Below are 19,787 nucleotides of genomic sequence, written 5' to 3'. Positions count from 1 at the left end.
CTTTTCATAGATGGCTAGTGTTAATTACTAGAATGGCAGAATTGAACAAATATATGCTCCTAAATAAAGGTGAAAACTACCTAATATATTTTTTCCTCTTTTAAGCATATTATAGCAGGCATGAGACTGGTATCCTTAAAATGTTCTGTTTGCAAGGTTAGCCCTTGGCTGGCATCTGGGAACTTGGATTTTAGGAATGTTCCCACCAGCCTAACTGATAAGAATAGCTCACTATGCCTAAACTGTTCGTGAAAATAATATGGTTTATGTTAAATTTACCTGCTTTCCTTCTGAGTTTAAAATTTAGTACATACTAAGGAGAAGGTGCCTACATAATTCTCCTATAGAATCCTTGGGCACAGAGCATGTAATAAGCTTTCCTGGTTAGAAAATGTGCTGTCTCAATTTGTTGCAGGAGGAATTAAGTGCATCCTATGTAACCCTACTAGGAAAGAACTCTTAGAAGTTTGGGCCTGGTTTCTTCTGCACTTTACCCCATGTGCCTTCTTCCTTTGCTGATTTTGCTTTGCATCCTCTTGCTGTAATAATTAACAGCTATCAGTACAGCTATATGCTGAGCCTGTGAATCACCAAACCTGGGGGTGGTCTTGGGAAACCTGAAGCACATATCATAAAAAATTAATTTCCATGTGGTCCTATGAATAAGTCTAGAATAAGTCAGTTAGAAAACAGAGAAAGATGATTTTGGTAAGGTGCAGGAAAACTGAGTCATTGTAAGATACTAAACTGCAAACTTCCTGATTTTCGAATGAGCTATCCATTGACAACCACTTAATTCAGGCACACCTGGGAGATACTGCAGGTTCAGTTCCAGACCACTGCGATAAAGTGAGAATTACAATAAAATGAGTCATAATCTTTTTGCTGGTGGAGAGTCTTGCCTTCAATTTGTAAAAAAAATGCAACAACTGTGAAGCATAGTAAAGTGAAGTACAATAAAGTGAAGTACAATAAATAGAGGTATGCCTACAGTTCAACCTACAGGAGTAGAGACACATATGGTTTGTGATTCAAAATCTCTCTCTTACACACGCACACACACACACACACACAGATATACATGCACACAATTTATAAGCAAACATGCACAACAGATCCTTATTTTCAGAAGAAGAAAGATTTGTTTTTTTAAATCTAAGACTCAAATAGCCAAACATTTAAAAATCTAACATGCATTCAAACTACTGATAAGAACAGTTTTAGAAAAAACTTAACCAGATTCTTTTCCCTTTCTTGAAATTTAAAATAGAAATAAAACAGAACAAAACATATAAACCCTTTCTAATACTTGAAGAATTTTGGCATTTCAGCAACTTGTAGTTATAAACCAAACATTATTGAAAATGAACTGACACTATCAAACAATAGAGAACATTAGAGAAGCCTTAATTAGCACTTAACAATCTGCCTGTAAAATGCACAATGTAAAACTATAATTATTAATGTTCATCAATGTTTTAGAAAAGAAATGCTTTTTCCTTTACAAAATAAATTTTATACTATGTATTTCTGAAATTATAGTTTTTAATTTACAGTTACTACAAATCTTTTACCCTAAGAATGTATGCATTTTGAAGATAGCTTCTTTTTGAGGCTAGAGCTAGATATAAATGGAATAAAAAGGAAAATTAAAATTTGGATTTGATAATAAATCCAAATGTGGCTTAAGCAAAGTGTTTTGAAGATGGAAACATAATTTTTCTTTTAGTTACTAGAATGTAAAAGCCAGCTCAGCTGTATTTCCATTAGGAAATAAACTAAATGTCTGAGACTTTCTTAAAAAAATATTAACCTTTTCCTTTCATTATTTCTATACATTGAGATTTCCAAAAAGCATGACATTTATTTGTAATTTAACTAAAGATAATTAGTGCTTGGGATGACTGGCCCAAATGTAAAGAAATAGTGTGAAAAATAAGGGAAAATTGCATAGGTTGAGGAGGGTGAATGGGAACACCCCCAGAAAGAGAAGCTGGACAGCCCCTGGGGTGGCATTAGGCTCTTGGAGGAAAATGGTTCACAGTGTCCCTAATAGGAAGACACATTGCTAGACCTATGGAATGGGGCAACAGCAAGGACCTCCCAGGTGAAGCCTGTCATACAACCAGATGGACCTGTGTAATTGCAAGGCCTTATGTAGGCTTGAATATGGGCATATCAGTCAAGACCAGTGTGCACTGAGGCCAAGAAGAGGCCTTCTTGCCCATTCTGGGATGCATGTAAGAGCCTGGGGAACTCTGTGATCTAAGAGTGGGGAATCTTTAGCCATGACTTAAGTTGACTCTTACCTTCTCAAAAGTGATGGCAGGGTTCAGATTTAATTAGGCTTATAACATAAGAGCTATTTCTTGCATATAAATGAAATAACAAGTAAAATTCACATTAACCATAATGATCACTTTTGCTGGGAAAAAAGTAATGTGACCTAACCAATAAAACAACTCTTAAATTCATTTCTTTATATAATCAAAATTTCTAACTGCATAAATAATCCTACATTTCTAGAATTGATTGGCTTCAATTATTTTACTTAAGTTTGAGAAGTTGTTCTGGGACTCTAAATCCAGGAAAAATATGGTCTCTTAAGAAGTAGATACTTCCTCCATGTTTTAAAAAATGAGAGCAAGTAAAAATTACCAGTCATCAAATTGATGCTTTGATCTTGCCCTATTTTCTATTTACTTTTTTTTTCTTTTTTTTTTGCTACTGACATAGAGAAACTCAGGGCCCAATCTCTCTACACTATTACCTAGTTATACATTATCCTCTGACTTTCTAAGTCTAAGTGTCCATCATTGTAATTACCTCAAATCCATTTAGAAAGTGGCTAGGTAAAAATAATGAAATACAGTGGGAGTCTTTTTGAACTTAAGAAAAAATTTATACTATCTGTGATAATATATCACATTACCTTTACAAATGCCTGTGCTAGGGTACAGGGCTAATGAATACTTTATTGGTATGACATTTATCTCTTATGAGAGGCTGCTCATATTTCAGAGGAATTCCTATAGTTCTCAAAATTTGTATTAATAAGCAACATACAATGAGTCAAATTCTAAAATCTTCTGTCGCAAAAACAAAAAACAAAAAGGCTGGGTTATATATTCCTAAAGGTACAGCATTAGATGTTATTCAGGTCCACTCAAGTAGTTTAAATCTAGAAGGAACCCTGAGAAATTCCTTTTAAAAATTATTAAAATAAAAGTAAATTAAAAAAGTAAAACAGAAGTAAAAAAAATCACTCATGATTTAGATTTAACATAGATTAACTTTTTGCCATAAGAAATTACTTTTCAATATAAATGGAAAGGCTTTTTGATAAGTGTTCCAAAGATTATTACTAATGTTTTCCTTGAATCAACAGTGTAAATTCCAAACAGCAAATATATGTTATTTAACTAACCAGGCATTTCAGAGGGAAGGAACTATTATGAAACCACTTTCCTATTTCATGACAAGTTAGAAAAACTAAAGAAAAGGTTTCGGATGTTGGCCTACAAAAGTCCTAAGTTCATGCACAATACAGCCAGATGTCATGGGCAAAGAATGACTACAGGTACAGAGAAAAACTAGTAATGAAGCAAAGCACAACAGAAATTTGGTAGAGAAATGACTCTAGGTGTTAAATATTTTCATCACAGAAAAGAAATGCTAAAACTGTCATATTTCTAACTTGGCTGAGACACTGAAATGGGGAGACTGATCATGGTGTAATTCTGAGGGAGGTAGGCCACAAAGTCTGCTGTTGGATGGCTTAAGCCAAATTCAAAATAAATATGCCAGAAGGTTGAAACTGCCCAAACTAAACTACTAATTGTATCCTTGATACAGCAATTTGAGGATGAAAGAAAGAAAACGCTATGGAGGTAATTACAATCAATGGACATGAATGACTCAGAAAGGCCTTTTGTAGTGCTAGTGAGGGGAGAGAGGACACAGCAATGCAGTGCACAGAGCTTAGTAGCCAGATTGCCTGTGTTGGAATCCTGAGTCTGGCCCTTGGGTTTTTCATCAATAAACTTCAATAATAAAGTAAGTTAGATTCTGAAAAATAGTAACTAGAGTGTCCAACAATATTTAGCCCTTCCCCAGAGCTATACAATAGGTTTTATAGTACATAACTTAAATGAAAGATAGAGAAAGGGCAAAGAGAACTACAAGACCAAATTCATCCAGACATTTACTGCAAGGCATGATGTTTGGGGCTGGGGATAAAAGACCAGGAAGACATGGTCCTTTAACCCAAAGAGCTCACAACTACAATTTGACAAGGGAAAAACCAGGGGTTTAACCAAGGTTCACTTTTTTTTTTTTTTTTTTAAGGAACAGGAGAAAATCATTTACTATTTGCTTAAAGCTCAAAAAAAATTCCTCGTCTTCATTTATGCTAAAAGTTGTTGTTGAAAGTAATCGACAGTGTTGTCGAGAGTAATCAACCTGTAATTTTAAAATAACAACTAGGTCTGCAAGAATTAGCACAAATATAAAATAACCTGGAGGCTGTCACTTTAGGCCCTCCATTTTCTGTCTTGCAAAAGGAGGAGGAAGAGAGCAGGTGAGTGTTCTAATGGATTTCTATCTTCCACTACAAACAGCAAGGTGGGTATATTTGACTTGACCTCTTGTACAGAAATGCTGCTCCTCTATGAAGCAATTAGGCAAAAGGACACTTAATGAAAGCCAAGTCATCATTCCTTGAGTTTTTAGTTATTCATAGAAGTACCCCTTTCCCTTGTTTCTTATGTGTATCCATCAATTAATCACATCTAATATAGATGCATAATCTCCTCTTTATGAGACTCAAAAGGCAGGAAGTTGTGTTAAACTACATAGAAAGAAACATATGTTTAGGTTTCTATTTCTAAAATATTTAAAACATTATGGGTGAAAAGGTTTACTGTTTTCAGGATTAGAAACTTGCGGCAGGGTGGGAGAAAGATGAGAATAGTAACTCTCATATGTGAAGCTATACTCTAAATTCTTAAAAATGTTCTCTCAATGACACAAACAGGTATTTATATTTTCTGCACCTTGGGTTGTCTCTGTGGGCCTGGATCTGAAAGGTTCACTAAGCTTGTGGCAAAATATACTTACTGTTATTCAAAGTCTTAAAAAATAATACAATAAAAATTCCAAGCACTAAGGTGGCATACTTTATTAATAGACGACCATAAAGAATAATTTTTAAACTCTTGACTATCAATAAAACTCTTAATGGGAAAGAGAAAATCTTTTAGGTAATATTATAAATCAAAATGTAGGCATTTAAAGTGCACTGTAGGCATGGACTCAGGAAATTACAAACCTTTAAAGGTCTTTAAAAATTAGAATGTATTTTTGTTAAATTTAGCTACAGAGAGCTCTAGGAGAAAAACCATTTACAAAAAGAAAAATGATGACACACTCTCTGTGGCTTTGGCTAGAGAAGTAAAACATTCCTTTGGACCATGTTCTTCCTCATACACAGGCATAACATCGTTAGTCTGATCTCCTGGTCAGTCACCAACTTGGCTGACATTGTACCCATATTTCTTCTTGTGAGGCCCAGAAATGGCAGAGATAACAACTGAGACAATGAAAAGGAAACACATCCCTGGAGATTAACTGGACAGGAAGAGTTTTATTAAGGAACTCCAGGAAGGACCGAGGACAGAGAAACAAATGGATGAAATGCAGTAAGACAGAAAGGAATTCACATTGGGCAAAAGCAAGGAAAAGGAGCTAAAAGAATGAAAAAGGACATATACAAATTCTAAGAGAAACACACCTTCCTCCCTCTGCACCAGAACAAGAGTAAACAAGTATATACTCATGTTTTTCAAGTCTAAATTAAAGTTATTACCATGAAGAAAGCTGCAGTACACAGCAACTGACAAAAATAATTTCTCTCTGTGTTGACTTGTAATCCTATGTGTTTATTCTAAGAAGATCCTATACCTAGAGAAAAAGGAACCCTCATACATTGTTGGTGGGACTGCAAATTGGTATAGCCACTATGGAAAACAGTATGGAGGTTCCTCAAAAAACTAAGAATTGATCTACCAGTTGATCTACCATACTCTACTGGGTTTTTACCCCAAAGACTTGAAAACATATATCCAAGAAGATATTTCCACACTGATGTTCATAGCAGCATTATTCACGGTGGCCAGGACATGGAAGCAACTAAAGTGTCCTAAAATAGATGACTGGATAAAGAAGATGTTGTACATATATACAATGGAATATTACTCAGCTATAAGAAATGAAATACTGCCATTCGTGACAACATGGATGGACCTTGAGATAATCATGCTAAGCGAAATAAGCCAGACAGAAAAAGTTGAAAACACATGCTATCACTTATATGTGGAATAGAAACCTAAAAGAAACAAACAAACATGACAAATAGAGACTCACGGACATGGACAATAGATTAGTGGTTACCAGAGGGTAGTGGGGAGGGGGAAAGTAGATGGGGTAAAAGGGGTCAAATATGTGGTGACAGGAAAAAATCTAATTATGGGTGGTAAACACACAATGCAAAATATATATGACTTACAATTGAATTGTACACTTGAAACTTCCTGGATTTTGTTAACCAATGTCACCATAAAAAAAAGATCATATACCTAGAGAAATATTGTCCCAAATCAACTAAAATAATAAAAAAAACACTGGATATGAAAATTAAAAGCAACATTTAAAAGAAATGTAAAAGAAAAGCAACATTTTCAATTGTTTTGGTTGCTTGTTTTAAGGAACATTTTAAAAAACCTCTGAGATTAAAAATGTGTTATCAAGCTGCACAGTATTCTGAAAAAGAAGTTGAAGCATTTTCTAATATTGTTTCTTGCCAACTTACTTCAAACAAATGCTGTAAAGGATTAGACTGGAGTTTTTCTTCATAGCCAAACAGTTGGAAGCCAGTTCCCAGAAGACCTACCACAATAATTTGTAAATGAAAAAATTATAAAATAAATAGAACAGCAGAGAACAGTCATGGCAGGGAACTAGTTTTATAAAAAGATCAATCTCTCATAATTATATATCCTGAGAACATTGCAAAACACATGCTATCACCTTTTGCTACCCCATAATCTGACACGAATCAAATTCAATATATTGAATCATAAATTCAATATATTGGAAAAGATCAATCACTGATATTAGTGTCACAGAAACCAACAGACTATGAGCTCATCAAAGGCAGAGCCTCAGACTAATTTATCTCTGTACTAACAGTGCCCAACACCTCCCTAGCAGACATAATAAAATGAGAATTTATTGAGCAGCTTCTCCGGGGAAAACATCATGATACCAGGCACTGGGCACTCAAGATTTGTGAGAAGAAACTGATGGGACGTGATTTCAAAACTTTCTTTTTAAACTTGCAGATGTTAAAATAAAACAAAAGTGGAATTAGCTGGGTGTTATAACGTTAGTTCTTAAACAAGTAACTGAATTAAAACAAAAAACTTGAAACACCCATGGACTACTTCTCTCATCCAAGGTGACCGAGCAACAAAGTTCTTTTATCTGGCTATATGTGTCTTTTGTCCATGGTATTTTTTTAGTCTTTGATGATAAATTCAGAGATAGCATTAATTTGAACTTTCTTTAAAAAATAGTAATAGATTCCAGCAATGAAAATTCCTGTATCAACTATGAATATTTATACTCTAAAGATATTATGCTAAAAGATGATCACAATTTCAGTTTGAAAGGATATCTGCAGTCTGGGGCCAAGAGCTATAAAAGGTAGTTTAATTATTTAAAAACCAATCTGTTTTCTACAACTGTATCAATTACTAAGCTTCAGCTCTAAAGAAGCTATTGCCACTGGGCCTTGCTGGTGTACATTTTTCTATACAGACTCAGCAGAAAGTGGGATGGTACTGAATACATGGATATACAATACTTTGGAGCTTAGACAGGATCTAGAAGGATGACTGAAATATGTACCAGCTCTATTCACTTTCAAGAAAAAGCGAATGGGATTGTGATTCAGGGTCTTGGGAACAGGGTGTGGAAAGATGCCCAGAGTGTTCTAAAAAATAAAAATAGGAAAAGTAAAGGCCAGTTCCATTTAACATTCCACCTAATGTATTTTCAAAAACTAATTCTGTGTTTAGGAACTGTCTGCCAACTTTCACTAAGGGATAGATGAAACAGCCAAAATTAAAACTCTTCAACAATGACGGTTATAATGGAAATGTTGACAGATCATTAACCACTGTAGTACTTTAGAGAAAAACAGCTATAATAAAATCCTGCAGCTAAAATTTCATGAATACCATAATCACGTATTTGCTAATGCCTGTGAAATGCCTAAATCGGTCAGACTAATATAAAGCGAACACCATCTATTAAATCTGATTGCTGAAACTAGAGTCTAAACCTCTGACTACCTACTGCTGTGAACTGCAGGTAGATTTTTAAAATGTAGGGCATGTTTTCTGATTCCTCCACTGTGAATAGTAAGGGTACTGTTAACAGTTCAAGTTCTACCCTTTTTAGGGTCTAAAAAAGATTAACTGAAAAGGTAATATTCATAAGAGAAGGTCATGATAAATCTGTCTTTTGATAGCTTTGATTTCATTTCGCTAGATATGGAACAGAATATTATCAGTGTGCTTTAGAACTTGCAGTGCACACTGCATTTTATAGAAGCTTTAAAACATTACTAGCCTTTCTTTTCGATTAGTATTATAAAATACTACCCAGGACAGAATCATTCATCATTCTGAGTGCCTCTTATGTGCGAAGCACTATGGATACAAAAATAATTAAGACATGGTCCATGCCTTCAAGGAACATATCATCTAGCAGGGAGAGAAGCACACAAATATGCATACAATAAGACAGAAATGTATTTGAGTAGAGCCGGATACTAGAAACTTGGTAATGTGAGAAGGTGGGCAGGGGCATGTCTGTGTATCAAAATGCTTTACAGAGGTAACACTAGGGCTGGATCTTAAAACACACATAGTAGTTGCCAGAAAGTTTTAAAAGTTTGCAATTCACATTCTACCAGTCCTTCACTACCTCAGTAACTTCATTTACCTTGCCCTTCTGTACCTTCATTACTGGAGTATATGAGCTAGGAATGGTTCTAACTAAACTTATGACATTGGAGGTAATTTGTGGCACTCATCTGTCTGGGTCTCACTCCCCCACTGTATAATTTAAAGGGAAGTCAAAGTGTCCACTTTGTTTTCCCTCTAGGCTACTGACTGAGTATAACAACAGATGACCCTTCATGTAGGATGGCTGAGGGTGGCTAGACTTTGTTTTAAAATGGCAGGGTTGTGGTTGAGAAGAGTGTATGTATGTAGACTTACTTTTCCCCTGTATACTCACTCTACACTTAACTCACATATGTAAGCTACTTTTCTTTAATAAAACCACAAAAGCCTGTATTTATCAGGTATCGCTCTAAATGTGTGAAACTTTCTCCCCCAAAACTTAATTGTGTGTTGAGAATTACTCTAAAAAATAGAATACAATGTTTATGCAAAAGAGACATTAGGGAAAAAAAAAAAGAGGCACTATATCTAATGAGATTCTGCCTATATTTTGTCCAGCTAATCAAGTGACATGATATTTAAAAGTACTAAATTTCACAGTGAAAAATAAAATCTCAAACTTACCAAACTGCATGCCCCAATCTCCAAGGTAATTTATTCTGGTTACTTGATGTCCTAAAGCTTCTTTGAGATTTGCTATGAAATTGCCTAGTAATCAATAAAATAAACAGTTTCTCATTCTTGTTATCCATTTCTTGTTATCCATTCTGTTGTAAGAACCATGTGCTTCTCTATTATCAAAGTATAACAGAAAATTCTTTTGCCAAAATTTACCATCTCAATTTTTTTTTTTTTTTTTAACTAAAACATTCACTATTGTGTTTTCATTTATGTATGGAAAGGAAGCAAGGAATTATTTTGGGGGAAGTTATTCCAAAGAATCTCATAATTTTCACAAGAACAGAATTTTCATTAAAATTAATGGGAGTTGGGAACACACAGTAGAGTAATTGCTACTCCAAGTTAATCCCAAGAACAGAAAATAACAGAATCTCAGTAATTAACAAGAGATAATTTGGCTGTGCTCTAAAGAACCTGAGACCATGAACCATACTGTTTTTTCTCTAAACAGCTCACTTTACCTTCTTTCAATCACTGAAGTCCATCTTCTCATGCCTGCTCCCTAACAACACACAGCAGTCCAAGGCCTTCACCCCTTTGAACTGCTGATATTGGTTTGATATTCAACATCTATTCCACTCTCTTTCTAGTGTGCTCTCAACATACTGCAGAGGCTAGAATCCTAAAAATTACATTTCCCAGAATCTCTTGCAGTTAGGGTTCCAGATATCATTTAGATTTGGGCCATCAGATACACCTTGCAAGAGGTTTAGAAGGTGGAAATGAGGTGGAAAAGGAGCCATTTTTATTTTTCTAACAAGCATAGTTGTGAATGCTTTGTATGTATGTGTGTGACATCACTAATAGAGGGCCTACTGTCCTGTCATCTGACCAACAAGGTAACTGAAAGACTGGGTATGGGGCTCTTTGGCTAGTATGAATTCTAGAAGGTATGGCAGGACTCGTGGCAGTTTCCCGACTACAGCGGTGGCAGCATGGTTGTAGAGCAGTGGAAGTGATTGCAAAAAAGGCAGGTGCTCCCTTGATGACCAAATGGTATGGTATAGTTTTAGGAGTCATTGTTGTCGGCTTAATCCAAGCTTCTTCAGTACTACCAACAACTTTGTAAATTACTCAATATCCTGTAATAAATCTCTTTCTATTTTTCTGCAAATATGCACATATGACTTAAATTACTACAGCTACTTCTCTTCCAGCTCCCCTACTTCTAGACTTTCTCACTCTGTATAGTCCCAGCAACAGGAACCACCTTACAAAAGTACTCAGACTGTATTCCTATTTTTCTTAGCACCTTATTATCTTACAAATCCAACTAAAAGACTGAATCTAGGCTTTGGAATTGATTGTCTAATTTCCAGTCTTAGCTAGTTGTGACACTTACTAGTTATGTGATTTTAGAAAAGTTACTTTTGGTATCTGAGTTTCCTCATCCATAGACCAGAGTTAATAGTACTTACCAACAAGGCTCTTGGGAAACTAATTGAGCTAATACATGGAAACACTTAACATGGAAAGTAAATTCTCAATAAATATTCTCTCTTCCAGGTCCAACTATTTCCCTTAATAACTATTAAACAACTTTATCATGCTCTACCCATCATTTACTCATTCCTATACTTTTGACTGACTCATGTAGCTTTTCTTATATAGTATATTTCTTATACTTTTTTCATCAAGTCCTGTCATTTCCTCTCAAAATGCTGCTTGAGAACTTTGTAACAATGACAGCTGACTCCAGTTTAATAATAATTGATGCACGAAGTACTGATTTCTCCAATTCTTAGAAGTATTCAAATACTGTTAAATGGCTTTGTCTTAAGCATGCAACAGACAGATTTCTATACCAGAAGACAGAGTAGATGAAATAAACTTCAAAGTCCCTTCCAATTCTGATATTATACAATTCTAATTACAGTTTTTAAATTGGGCTGCTGCATTATATGTTTTAAATACATGAAAATTGTAAGTATATAGCTATGACATATGGTAGTAATCTCTATTAGAATAGTCTTGTTTTAATTTCTAGTCTGGATTTAAAAAATTAAGATATGATTGACATATAACATTGTTTCTTTTTAAAAAGAAAATATATAGACAAAAAATTTGGGGGGATTAATATCATCCCCACATAACTGTTTTCATTTCTGTACCCTTCAGATCTTCTCCATACGCATACATATTTTTAAAAAGTTAAAATCATAACAAACATACCAGTTAAAACTGATTTCTGAGTTAATCTTTTGGTTTAAAATTTCTTTTTACTTCTAAAACCAATTTTTCCCATTTCATGTAATATTTAATTAGTATTAAGCTCATATAAATTTAAACTTCTTTGTCCTATTGTTATTTAAGCATTAAACCATTAAACGGCATTATCAAATACTCTCCCAAAAGCATATTTAGTATTTTCTGTGAATCAACACTTACCTATGATGGTAGAACGCAAATGTCCAACGTGAAATTTTTTGGCAACGTTAGGTGAACTGCAAATAATTGCAAAAGTTATATTTCTGTTCTAAGAACAAGAGTTCTAAAATGAACTAGGTCATGCCTCCACAGTTTAATACAACTGGGGACTAAGGCCTTTGGCAATTTAGGGCAAAGATGAGTAAAAAATTAGAAATTTAGAGCAAAGAAAAATTAGAACTCAAAGAATCATCCTTAGTGAAACTGATACTGTGATTCACGAGGAAGTACTACACACAGAAGTGGCACATTTAGGAAGCAGAAACATTTAAAGATTGATAAAGAAATTCAGAGACATTGTTTTGACACAAGCAATGTTGATTATAGAGAATTAAGTTTAGTGCACCAGTCCACAAACCCTTTACTCTTTTTAAAAATTATTGAGGACCCCAAAGAAATTTTGTTTTATAGGTAATATCTAGCAATATTTATTATATCAGAAATTAAAATAAAGAAATATAGAAATATTTATGCATAAAACTTCCCAGAATAATTAGAAATCTGATCACCACTCCAAATTCTCAGTCAACACCTTTATCACTCCTCTGTATGCTTAAGAAGTTGTAATCAATAATTTAACAATAGCAAAGAGCACTCACTACCTGACAGGCGTGGTTTCATGCATGTTATATGCATTAACTCATTTAATACTCATAAGAGGTATGAGGTAAGGTATTCTAATCTCTAATTTCACAAATGAAGGAACTAAGACAACGAGGAGTTAAAAAAAAATAATAAAGCAAATGTGGCACTATCCTGATGACTCGTGAATCTGGGTGAGAAGCACATGAGATTTACTTATCGTGTTCTGTGTTTGAAATTTCATAAGTTTTTTCATATCAGAAAGATAAATTAACAAGAAAACCAGAAAAATATATAAGACACTGACTGGTTTTATGAAACCAGACAGTGAAGGACTGTGATTCCTGAGAGGATGAGAACAAAGTGACCCCTAAGACTGCCTTAATAGCAAATTTGTGAGCTAAAGCAGAAAAATCTGTTGCACAAAATGTTTATATTAGAAAAGGTTTCAAATCAATAATCTAATGTTGTCTTTTAAGAAACTAGGAGAGGACCAAAAAGAGCAGAATAAAAGAGAATAATATAAAGTAAAAATCAATAAAAAAGGGAAAAAAGAGGAAATGTTTCTCTCTAATACCATAATTGTAGTGGTGGTGGTGGTTATGTGACCTATACACCTTTGCTAAAACTCATCAAATTATATGTTGAACGACAGTGACCTGTATTGTACTGTATGTAATTAAACCTCAATAAAGCATATTTAAAAAATCAACAGAGAATACTATGAAACAATAAAAATTACAAAACAGCCTTGGATGTTCCAATATTAAAGGAACATAAGATACATTGGTTAGTGAAAATAGCAAGGAGTAGAACGATATCTAATGTGTAAGATTTGTCTATAAATGCACAGAATATCTCTAGGTGGGTAAACGAGAAACTGGTATTGGTAAATGCTGATAAGGAGAGAACCAGGAAACTGGGATGGGGAGAAGACTTTTCACTGAATATCCTTTTGTAATCTTTGATTTTTTTTCAAACTAGGTATATATATATATATATATATATATATATATATATATATATATATATATATATATATATATACACACATATATATGTATATATATTTATATATATATATAATATGTATTATATGTATATATATATATACATATATATACATGTATATATATATATATGTATATATATTTTAAAAGCTTTCACAGGGTTTTTATATTTATTTTCTCTACGATTAGAAGAATTGAATCTATCCAAGTCTTCAGTCTTGACAAAATGTTGCTTGAAATCATCAATTTGCCATTCTCTGGCACCATATTTCTACTGAGAAAGGAACACAATGAAATGAAATGGAAAAGACAAATTCAACTCCTTTGGCAACCAAAGCCACAGTGAATGAATTTGGACACCTTATTGGGACTTGTAAAAAATGATTTCATGTAATTTGCTCAATCTTGTAAGAAAAGACACATATTATTGCTCTTATTTTTCGGATAAGAGACCAGGGAAAAAGCTGTCTCATCCAAGATCACCGAATCAGTTACTAACAGTCAGAACTGGTACCCTGATCTTTTGGAGTCTCATTTTCCAATCGGAAGTCCTCAATCTGTTTTGTGAGAACACTTCGCATTGGGAACAGTAGCAAGTGGGAGAAGACTGTTGGGGAAAAAGGAAAAGCTACTACTGCTGACTGTGCTCCTCCTGCAGGCTGAATCTGAACAAAATAGAAGAGGCTGACTTTGCAGAGAGGAGAGAGGTGACAGTAATTACCTTTGAGTTTTACAGCCCATCTATGATGGACAGTCATCTACCCTGGAACTTTATCACACTGCTCCTAAATCTGATAAAATATATGACAACTGACACTATGTACAGGGAGGCAGTCAAGGTTAAGTATTCAGGCTTCAGAGTCAGCTCTATGACCCTGAGCAACTTACTTGACCTGTCATCAACCATCATCATCTCCAGTTTCTTGAACACAGTGATTACATCTCTTGCTTTTTGGGGTAAAGTTGCCTGGTCTATTTAAGATACTACATATTTAAAAAATTATCTTCTTCCACCTCTCTCATTTTCAGAAGAAATTCAAGAATAATATTTTCTATTCATTTTGACCCTAGCCTCCACCCCCCCACCCCTATCTGTTTGTCTCTACTTTGAAAATACAATGGTAAGTACCACAGCAGCTAGAAAACTTCTGAGGGAGGGAGCAGCGATGCTCTCACAGCAATGCCAAATGGAAAATAACAGAGAGCGAAGATGGCTGCTGGGAAATAGACTTCGCCTTCATCAGCATTCAGATGCTTAAGTTCCAGCCTTCCTTAACTGCTTTAGAAAAAAGCTGAGGGGCAAATACAGAAGCAAATAAACCGACATTCAAAAAGCCTACAGAATACAATTCAAATAGAACAGGTTATTTTTAGACATTTGTAACAAGCATAAACAAATAGGAGCATTATATGGGAAACAAAAATGTAGGAGAAAAGCCAGAGAATCAATGAATAAGGAAGACTGAAGTCTTGGTATTTTGAGTTTGTTTGGGGAGGAAAGATGGTGAAGTGAAATGAGGAAGAAGATATTAGAATTGAGCACTGGTGACAACTTTTCAAACTTCACGAAACTTACAATGGCATTATTTCAAGCACGCATGTATGCATGAAAACAGATTCTACACCACTTCCCTGATGATTTTCCTTTACTGCTGGTTAGGTAATAGCAAGGATTGTGATAGTATGGTACTGACGTGTCTCCCCAGAGAAGAAGGCAATGTGTCCTGCATTAATTTAAAGACATGAATGAAAAGAATTAATGATGGCCACAATCTCTTGTCACTCTTGCCAGTAAGAGATGAAGTCTATTTTCTTTCCCCTGGAATCTGGGCTTATCTTGTGACTTGCTTTGACCAGGAGAATGTGACAGATGTGATGCTGTGCCTATCTCAAGATCATATGTTTTTACCATCTTGGAGTCCTGAGCACCTTTTAAAAGCAGTCTGGCTACTCTGCTGCAGAGAATGTGGAGAGAGAGATGCCCGGCCAGCCCTCAGGTGAGCTGCCACACAAATGAGCCACCTGGATTTCTAGCCCCAGTACAATCTCTAGATAAAGAGCTACATAACTGACCACGGGTAAGTAAAAGAACCATTGAACTAAACCATCCCTGATTTCTTGATCTATGGAGTCATGAACATTAAAATGGTTGCTTTAAGACAATAATTGGGAGTTGGCAAACTTTTTCATAAAGAGCCAGATGGTAAATGTTTCAGGCTTGCAGGCTACCTGGTCTCTATCTCAACTATTTAACTCAATTCTACCCAACTACTATTGTAGTATGAATGCGACCACTGTAGACAACATGTAAATGAATGTGCAAGCCTGTGTTTCAATAAAACTTTACTAAAACATACAGCAGACTGGATTTTTCCCATGGGCTGAAGGTTGGCAATCCCTGTATTGAGTTTTGAAGTAGCCTCTTATGCAAGAGAAGATAACTAAAATGACAGGCAACTTTCTTTGTGGGATGGCCTTAGTGTAGCTCCTCTCCGATATAAGGATGACCACATGAAGACCCTCTCTTCTCTGTGATGCAACAAACATTTGAATGTACTGGGAGTATAAGATTTATTCATAATATCTGATTGCTCCATAAGAACATTAGTTTACTTAGCAATCAGTCCTTATTATAAACAGATGAGTCTTAGAAGATCTGCCTTTTCTAAGAACACAAATGAATGACAGAGAGTACAAATGTAGAATCCATAAAACCCACTCACCTCTGATTACCCAGGTACTAATCATAACTAAGTTGAATTAAGTTATCAACATAAGTTATAATAATGAGTCAAGGAACCTGAAATCATATTTACTATATCAATTTTTTTTTTAAACCTCCACAGTAATAGATACTTAAGAAAATAAAAGGCTGTAGTAAGTTCTATCTTTCTAAGTGGGAAAAACAGTTCATTAAGACTCTTCTTCAGCTTTTATGAAGGCAAATTCAGTATCTCTCATAATTTTCATGAGCTGTCAACCTGTCAACTGTTCTCTGAAAGCTTCCTTTTCTTTTTGGGTTACTTTAAAACAGTTCAAATACTAGATGGTTGTACTGATACCATATCAGAAAGTTATTATGAAGACTATTTAGAGGCATATTAAAACTTCAGGATATTTTCTGGTAATTTTTAAAATTATACATTACAAATACTACAAGGCTTTGTTTTCTGGTAATCAAATTACTTTAAAATTTGTAATATGGTAGTAACCATTTATACTGCTATGAGTCTAGTAATATTAAAATAACTCCTAACATTTTCAGCAGTTCATCTAATATGTGTGTAAAATGTGCATTCTTATTTTTACTTTAGTTTTTCAGATGGTTTTCTATAAAGTATGTTTTAACTAAGTTCATGTGTGAATGATTTAAAAAACTACAGAATAAGGTACAAATGTAGTATATTTGATAAACTGTCTACCAAAGCAAAAAAAAAAGTTTAGTAAAATGAACTCATTCTTCCAAAAAAGTGTTAAATACTCAATTCAAAAAGAAAACGAGCTCATAATAATCATTAAACTTTTTTTCATTGGAGTCCAAAACTTTTATTCATAGTTTAATGATTAATTCACTGTAAATTTAAGAAAACAATATAATCTCATTGGTTTTCAATTATTCTATGTGTAATTTTGTGAGACCTCAGATGATAATGGTAAAACACTCACCTGCCCAGTCAGCTTGATTAACTAACACATAAGATGAGGACATACTCACCTGAATTCAACCACTATCTTCTTCTGGGAAAGACCAGAGAAAAGCTCACTTTTTAATCCATATTCTGAACCATCTTTGATTACTTGTTGTAGCACGGTCTGAAAAGTAAAGGCTGGGATTTAATTATAGAAAAAAAAGCTGCAATTTTCTTAATTACTTTGTTACTGGGAACTAAATGTTACTAATTTGTTCATTCTAATTTATGGAACTGAGAATTTTATAGCACTGTCAGCAGCACCACCACCTTCGCCTATTGCTAATGCTAGTCAGAGCAGTGATAACATGAGTTAATATTTATGGGGGCTCTGGGCCTTTTTATACATCATGCCCATTCCTCCTTCCAGTAACCAACGATGTAGATATTTTATAGGTGAAAAAAACTGAAGTTTAGAGAAATTAAATAACTGCCAAAAGTCCACAGCCAGTAATAACAAAACCAGAAGCAGCATCTAATATTTAACTTCATACTATGTGTCAGGCACTGTTCTGAGCATTTTCTATGTATTAACTCATTTAATCCTTACAATAACCCTCAGAGATAAGTATCATTTTCACAAATGAGGAAATAGAAGCAGAGTGGTTAAGTAACTTTCCCAAGGTTATATGGTTATTAAATCATATAGCAAAAACCTTTTTTACTCCATAGCTTATGTTAACTAGTACATGCTGCTACTGCTTTTGCAATATAATGATTGTAAGAAATGGTAGAAAACAAAAAATTGCAATTCAAATGCCTACTGGCTACATAAGTAAAAAACAAGGAAATCTCACAGAACTTGCCAAGACATTCTAGATTAATTTTTCGTTATTAACACAGAACTACTATATAGTTCATAAAATTCATACTTTGTTTTTTGCTAACAGTAATGACTGATTCATTCATTTATTTACGAGTTTGAATTTACTGTAATAGACTTTTATTCATTCTTACATTGATTTTCTTTTCAAACTGGATTTTGAGTCCGAAGTATGTAGTTTATGATATGAAGAATTTTACTATCATTAAGAGCTGGCTAAGATGGCCAATTAATGGAAAAGGCAGAGAAGGTAACAGGAAGCGGCAAAGCAATACTTTTAAGAAGCATCTTCACAGGCCTAGGTTCGAGTCTACATACTTTTGTTATCTTTAAGCCTCACAATCTTAGAGGTGGGCAACACTTCCTGCTGAAGAGCTACAAAAAACTAAGGTTCAGAAACAGTATTTGCCCAAGAACACAGAGAAAATAATATTCTGTTCACTCACACTGTACAATAGAACAGAGAAAGGATTAATAAATATATAGACATTAAGGAGAGTAGTGCCTGCCATACACTAAAGGCCTATTAAATGGTAATAACTCCAAGAATACGGTAACAAGAAGATTGCAAATGGGGAGGTAAACATTAGAGAGAAGAAATTCATATTCAGATAATATTTAAGTTAAGGTATGCCCATCTTTTTCACTTGCCATCCCTTTTTATGTCATGGATGGTAGACTTCACAAATGGTAATAGCAATAAGTTAGAATTCTCTTTAACGAATGACTCTCAGTTTGTTGATTTCTCTGGCATAGAGAAACAAAAAAAACAACTTTAATAAAGAACTATCTTATATACACTTCCAAACCTTCCATTAACAATTTAACCCACAGGCTACTGAAGTTTTTTTAATTTCACTGAAAGTGCTCTTCAAATAAAAATTCTAAATGCCAAATCTAACTGAATGCTTATATTGTACTTAATATATTACTTTTATGAATACATTCTTTATGTAAAATTTAAAAATTAAACAATTAAGATAAGGCTAAAGTTTAGAGCTCCTTTTGATCATCTGCCCTAATTCTGGTCCCTTCCTGCCTTCCCCAGCGCTGACCACTTTTCATGTACCATCTTAGCTGATGATTACTCTCTGCTCCTTGCAACTACCCTCCCTCATTGGTTGTAATTACACCACTTTCTACTGATTTTTGCTTCTCAGTTTCCTTTGCAAGCTCTTCTTCCACTGTCTGCCCGCCACTCCTCACTACACACCTTCCTTGCTTGCTTCTTGCTCCTTACTTTTACACTTCTCCTAGGTCTAAAGTTCTAAGACTTCAACTACTACTTACCTAACAAAATCTCTCCTGTGCCACAGACTGATATGTCCAACTCAGGACTGGGCACCTCTCTCAGACACTTCTAATGAAATATACTTCTCTTCCTTCTACATTCTCCATATCCATAATCTTTATCTCCAGCTAACCAAGTCAGAAACTTAGGAGTTCCTAACATTTATCCTTTCTCCTCCACAATCTCCATAACCTAGCATCTATTAATCACCAACCCCTGCACATGCTAACTCCTAAATATCATTATGGTTAT

General features: G+C 34.4%; 2 protein-coding genes across 5 annotated transcripts in view; one reads left to right on the top strand and one right to left on the bottom strand.

Moving 5' to 3' along the window:
• SLC35A1 (solute carrier family 35 member A1) overlaps window positions 1-16,088 on the top strand; it is a 59,445-nt gene extending 43,357 nt beyond the window's left edge. The window contains exon 9 of the transcript XR_005650697.1: window positions 13,934-16,088. The gene's annotated coding sequence lies outside the window, so the exon portion shown is untranslated. The remainder of the gene's footprint in view (window positions 1-13,933) is intronic.
• Window positions 1-19,787, bottom strand: part of RARS2 (arginyl-tRNA synthetase 2, mitochondrial) — a 58,388-nt gene that overhangs the window by 14,026 nt on the left and 24,575 nt on the right. For all 4 annotated transcript variants that reach the window (XM_039852896.1, XM_039852897.1, XM_039852899.1 and 1 more), the window contains 4 exons: window positions 17,448-17,545; window positions 12,102-12,157; window positions 9,657-9,740; window positions 6,869-6,945 (listed from right to left, as the gene is read on the bottom strand). In XM_039852896.1, the coding sequence (XP_039708830.1) occupies window positions 6,869-6,945; window positions 9,657-9,740; window positions 12,102-12,157; window positions 17,448-17,545 (315 nt within the window). The remainder of the gene's footprint in view (window positions 1-6,868; window positions 6,946-9,656; window positions 9,741-12,101; window positions 12,158-17,447; window positions 17,546-19,787) is intronic.

This window comes from Pteropus medius, unplaced genomic scaffold (genome assembly GCF_902729225.1).
Source record: "Pteropus medius unplaced genomic scaffold, Ma_sr-lr_union100, whole genome shotgun sequence".
Lineage (NCBI taxonomy): Eukaryota > Metazoa > Chordata > Mammalia > Chiroptera > Pteropodidae > Pteropus > Pteropus medius.
This window is presented reverse-complemented; position numbering and strand designations above follow the sequence as displayed.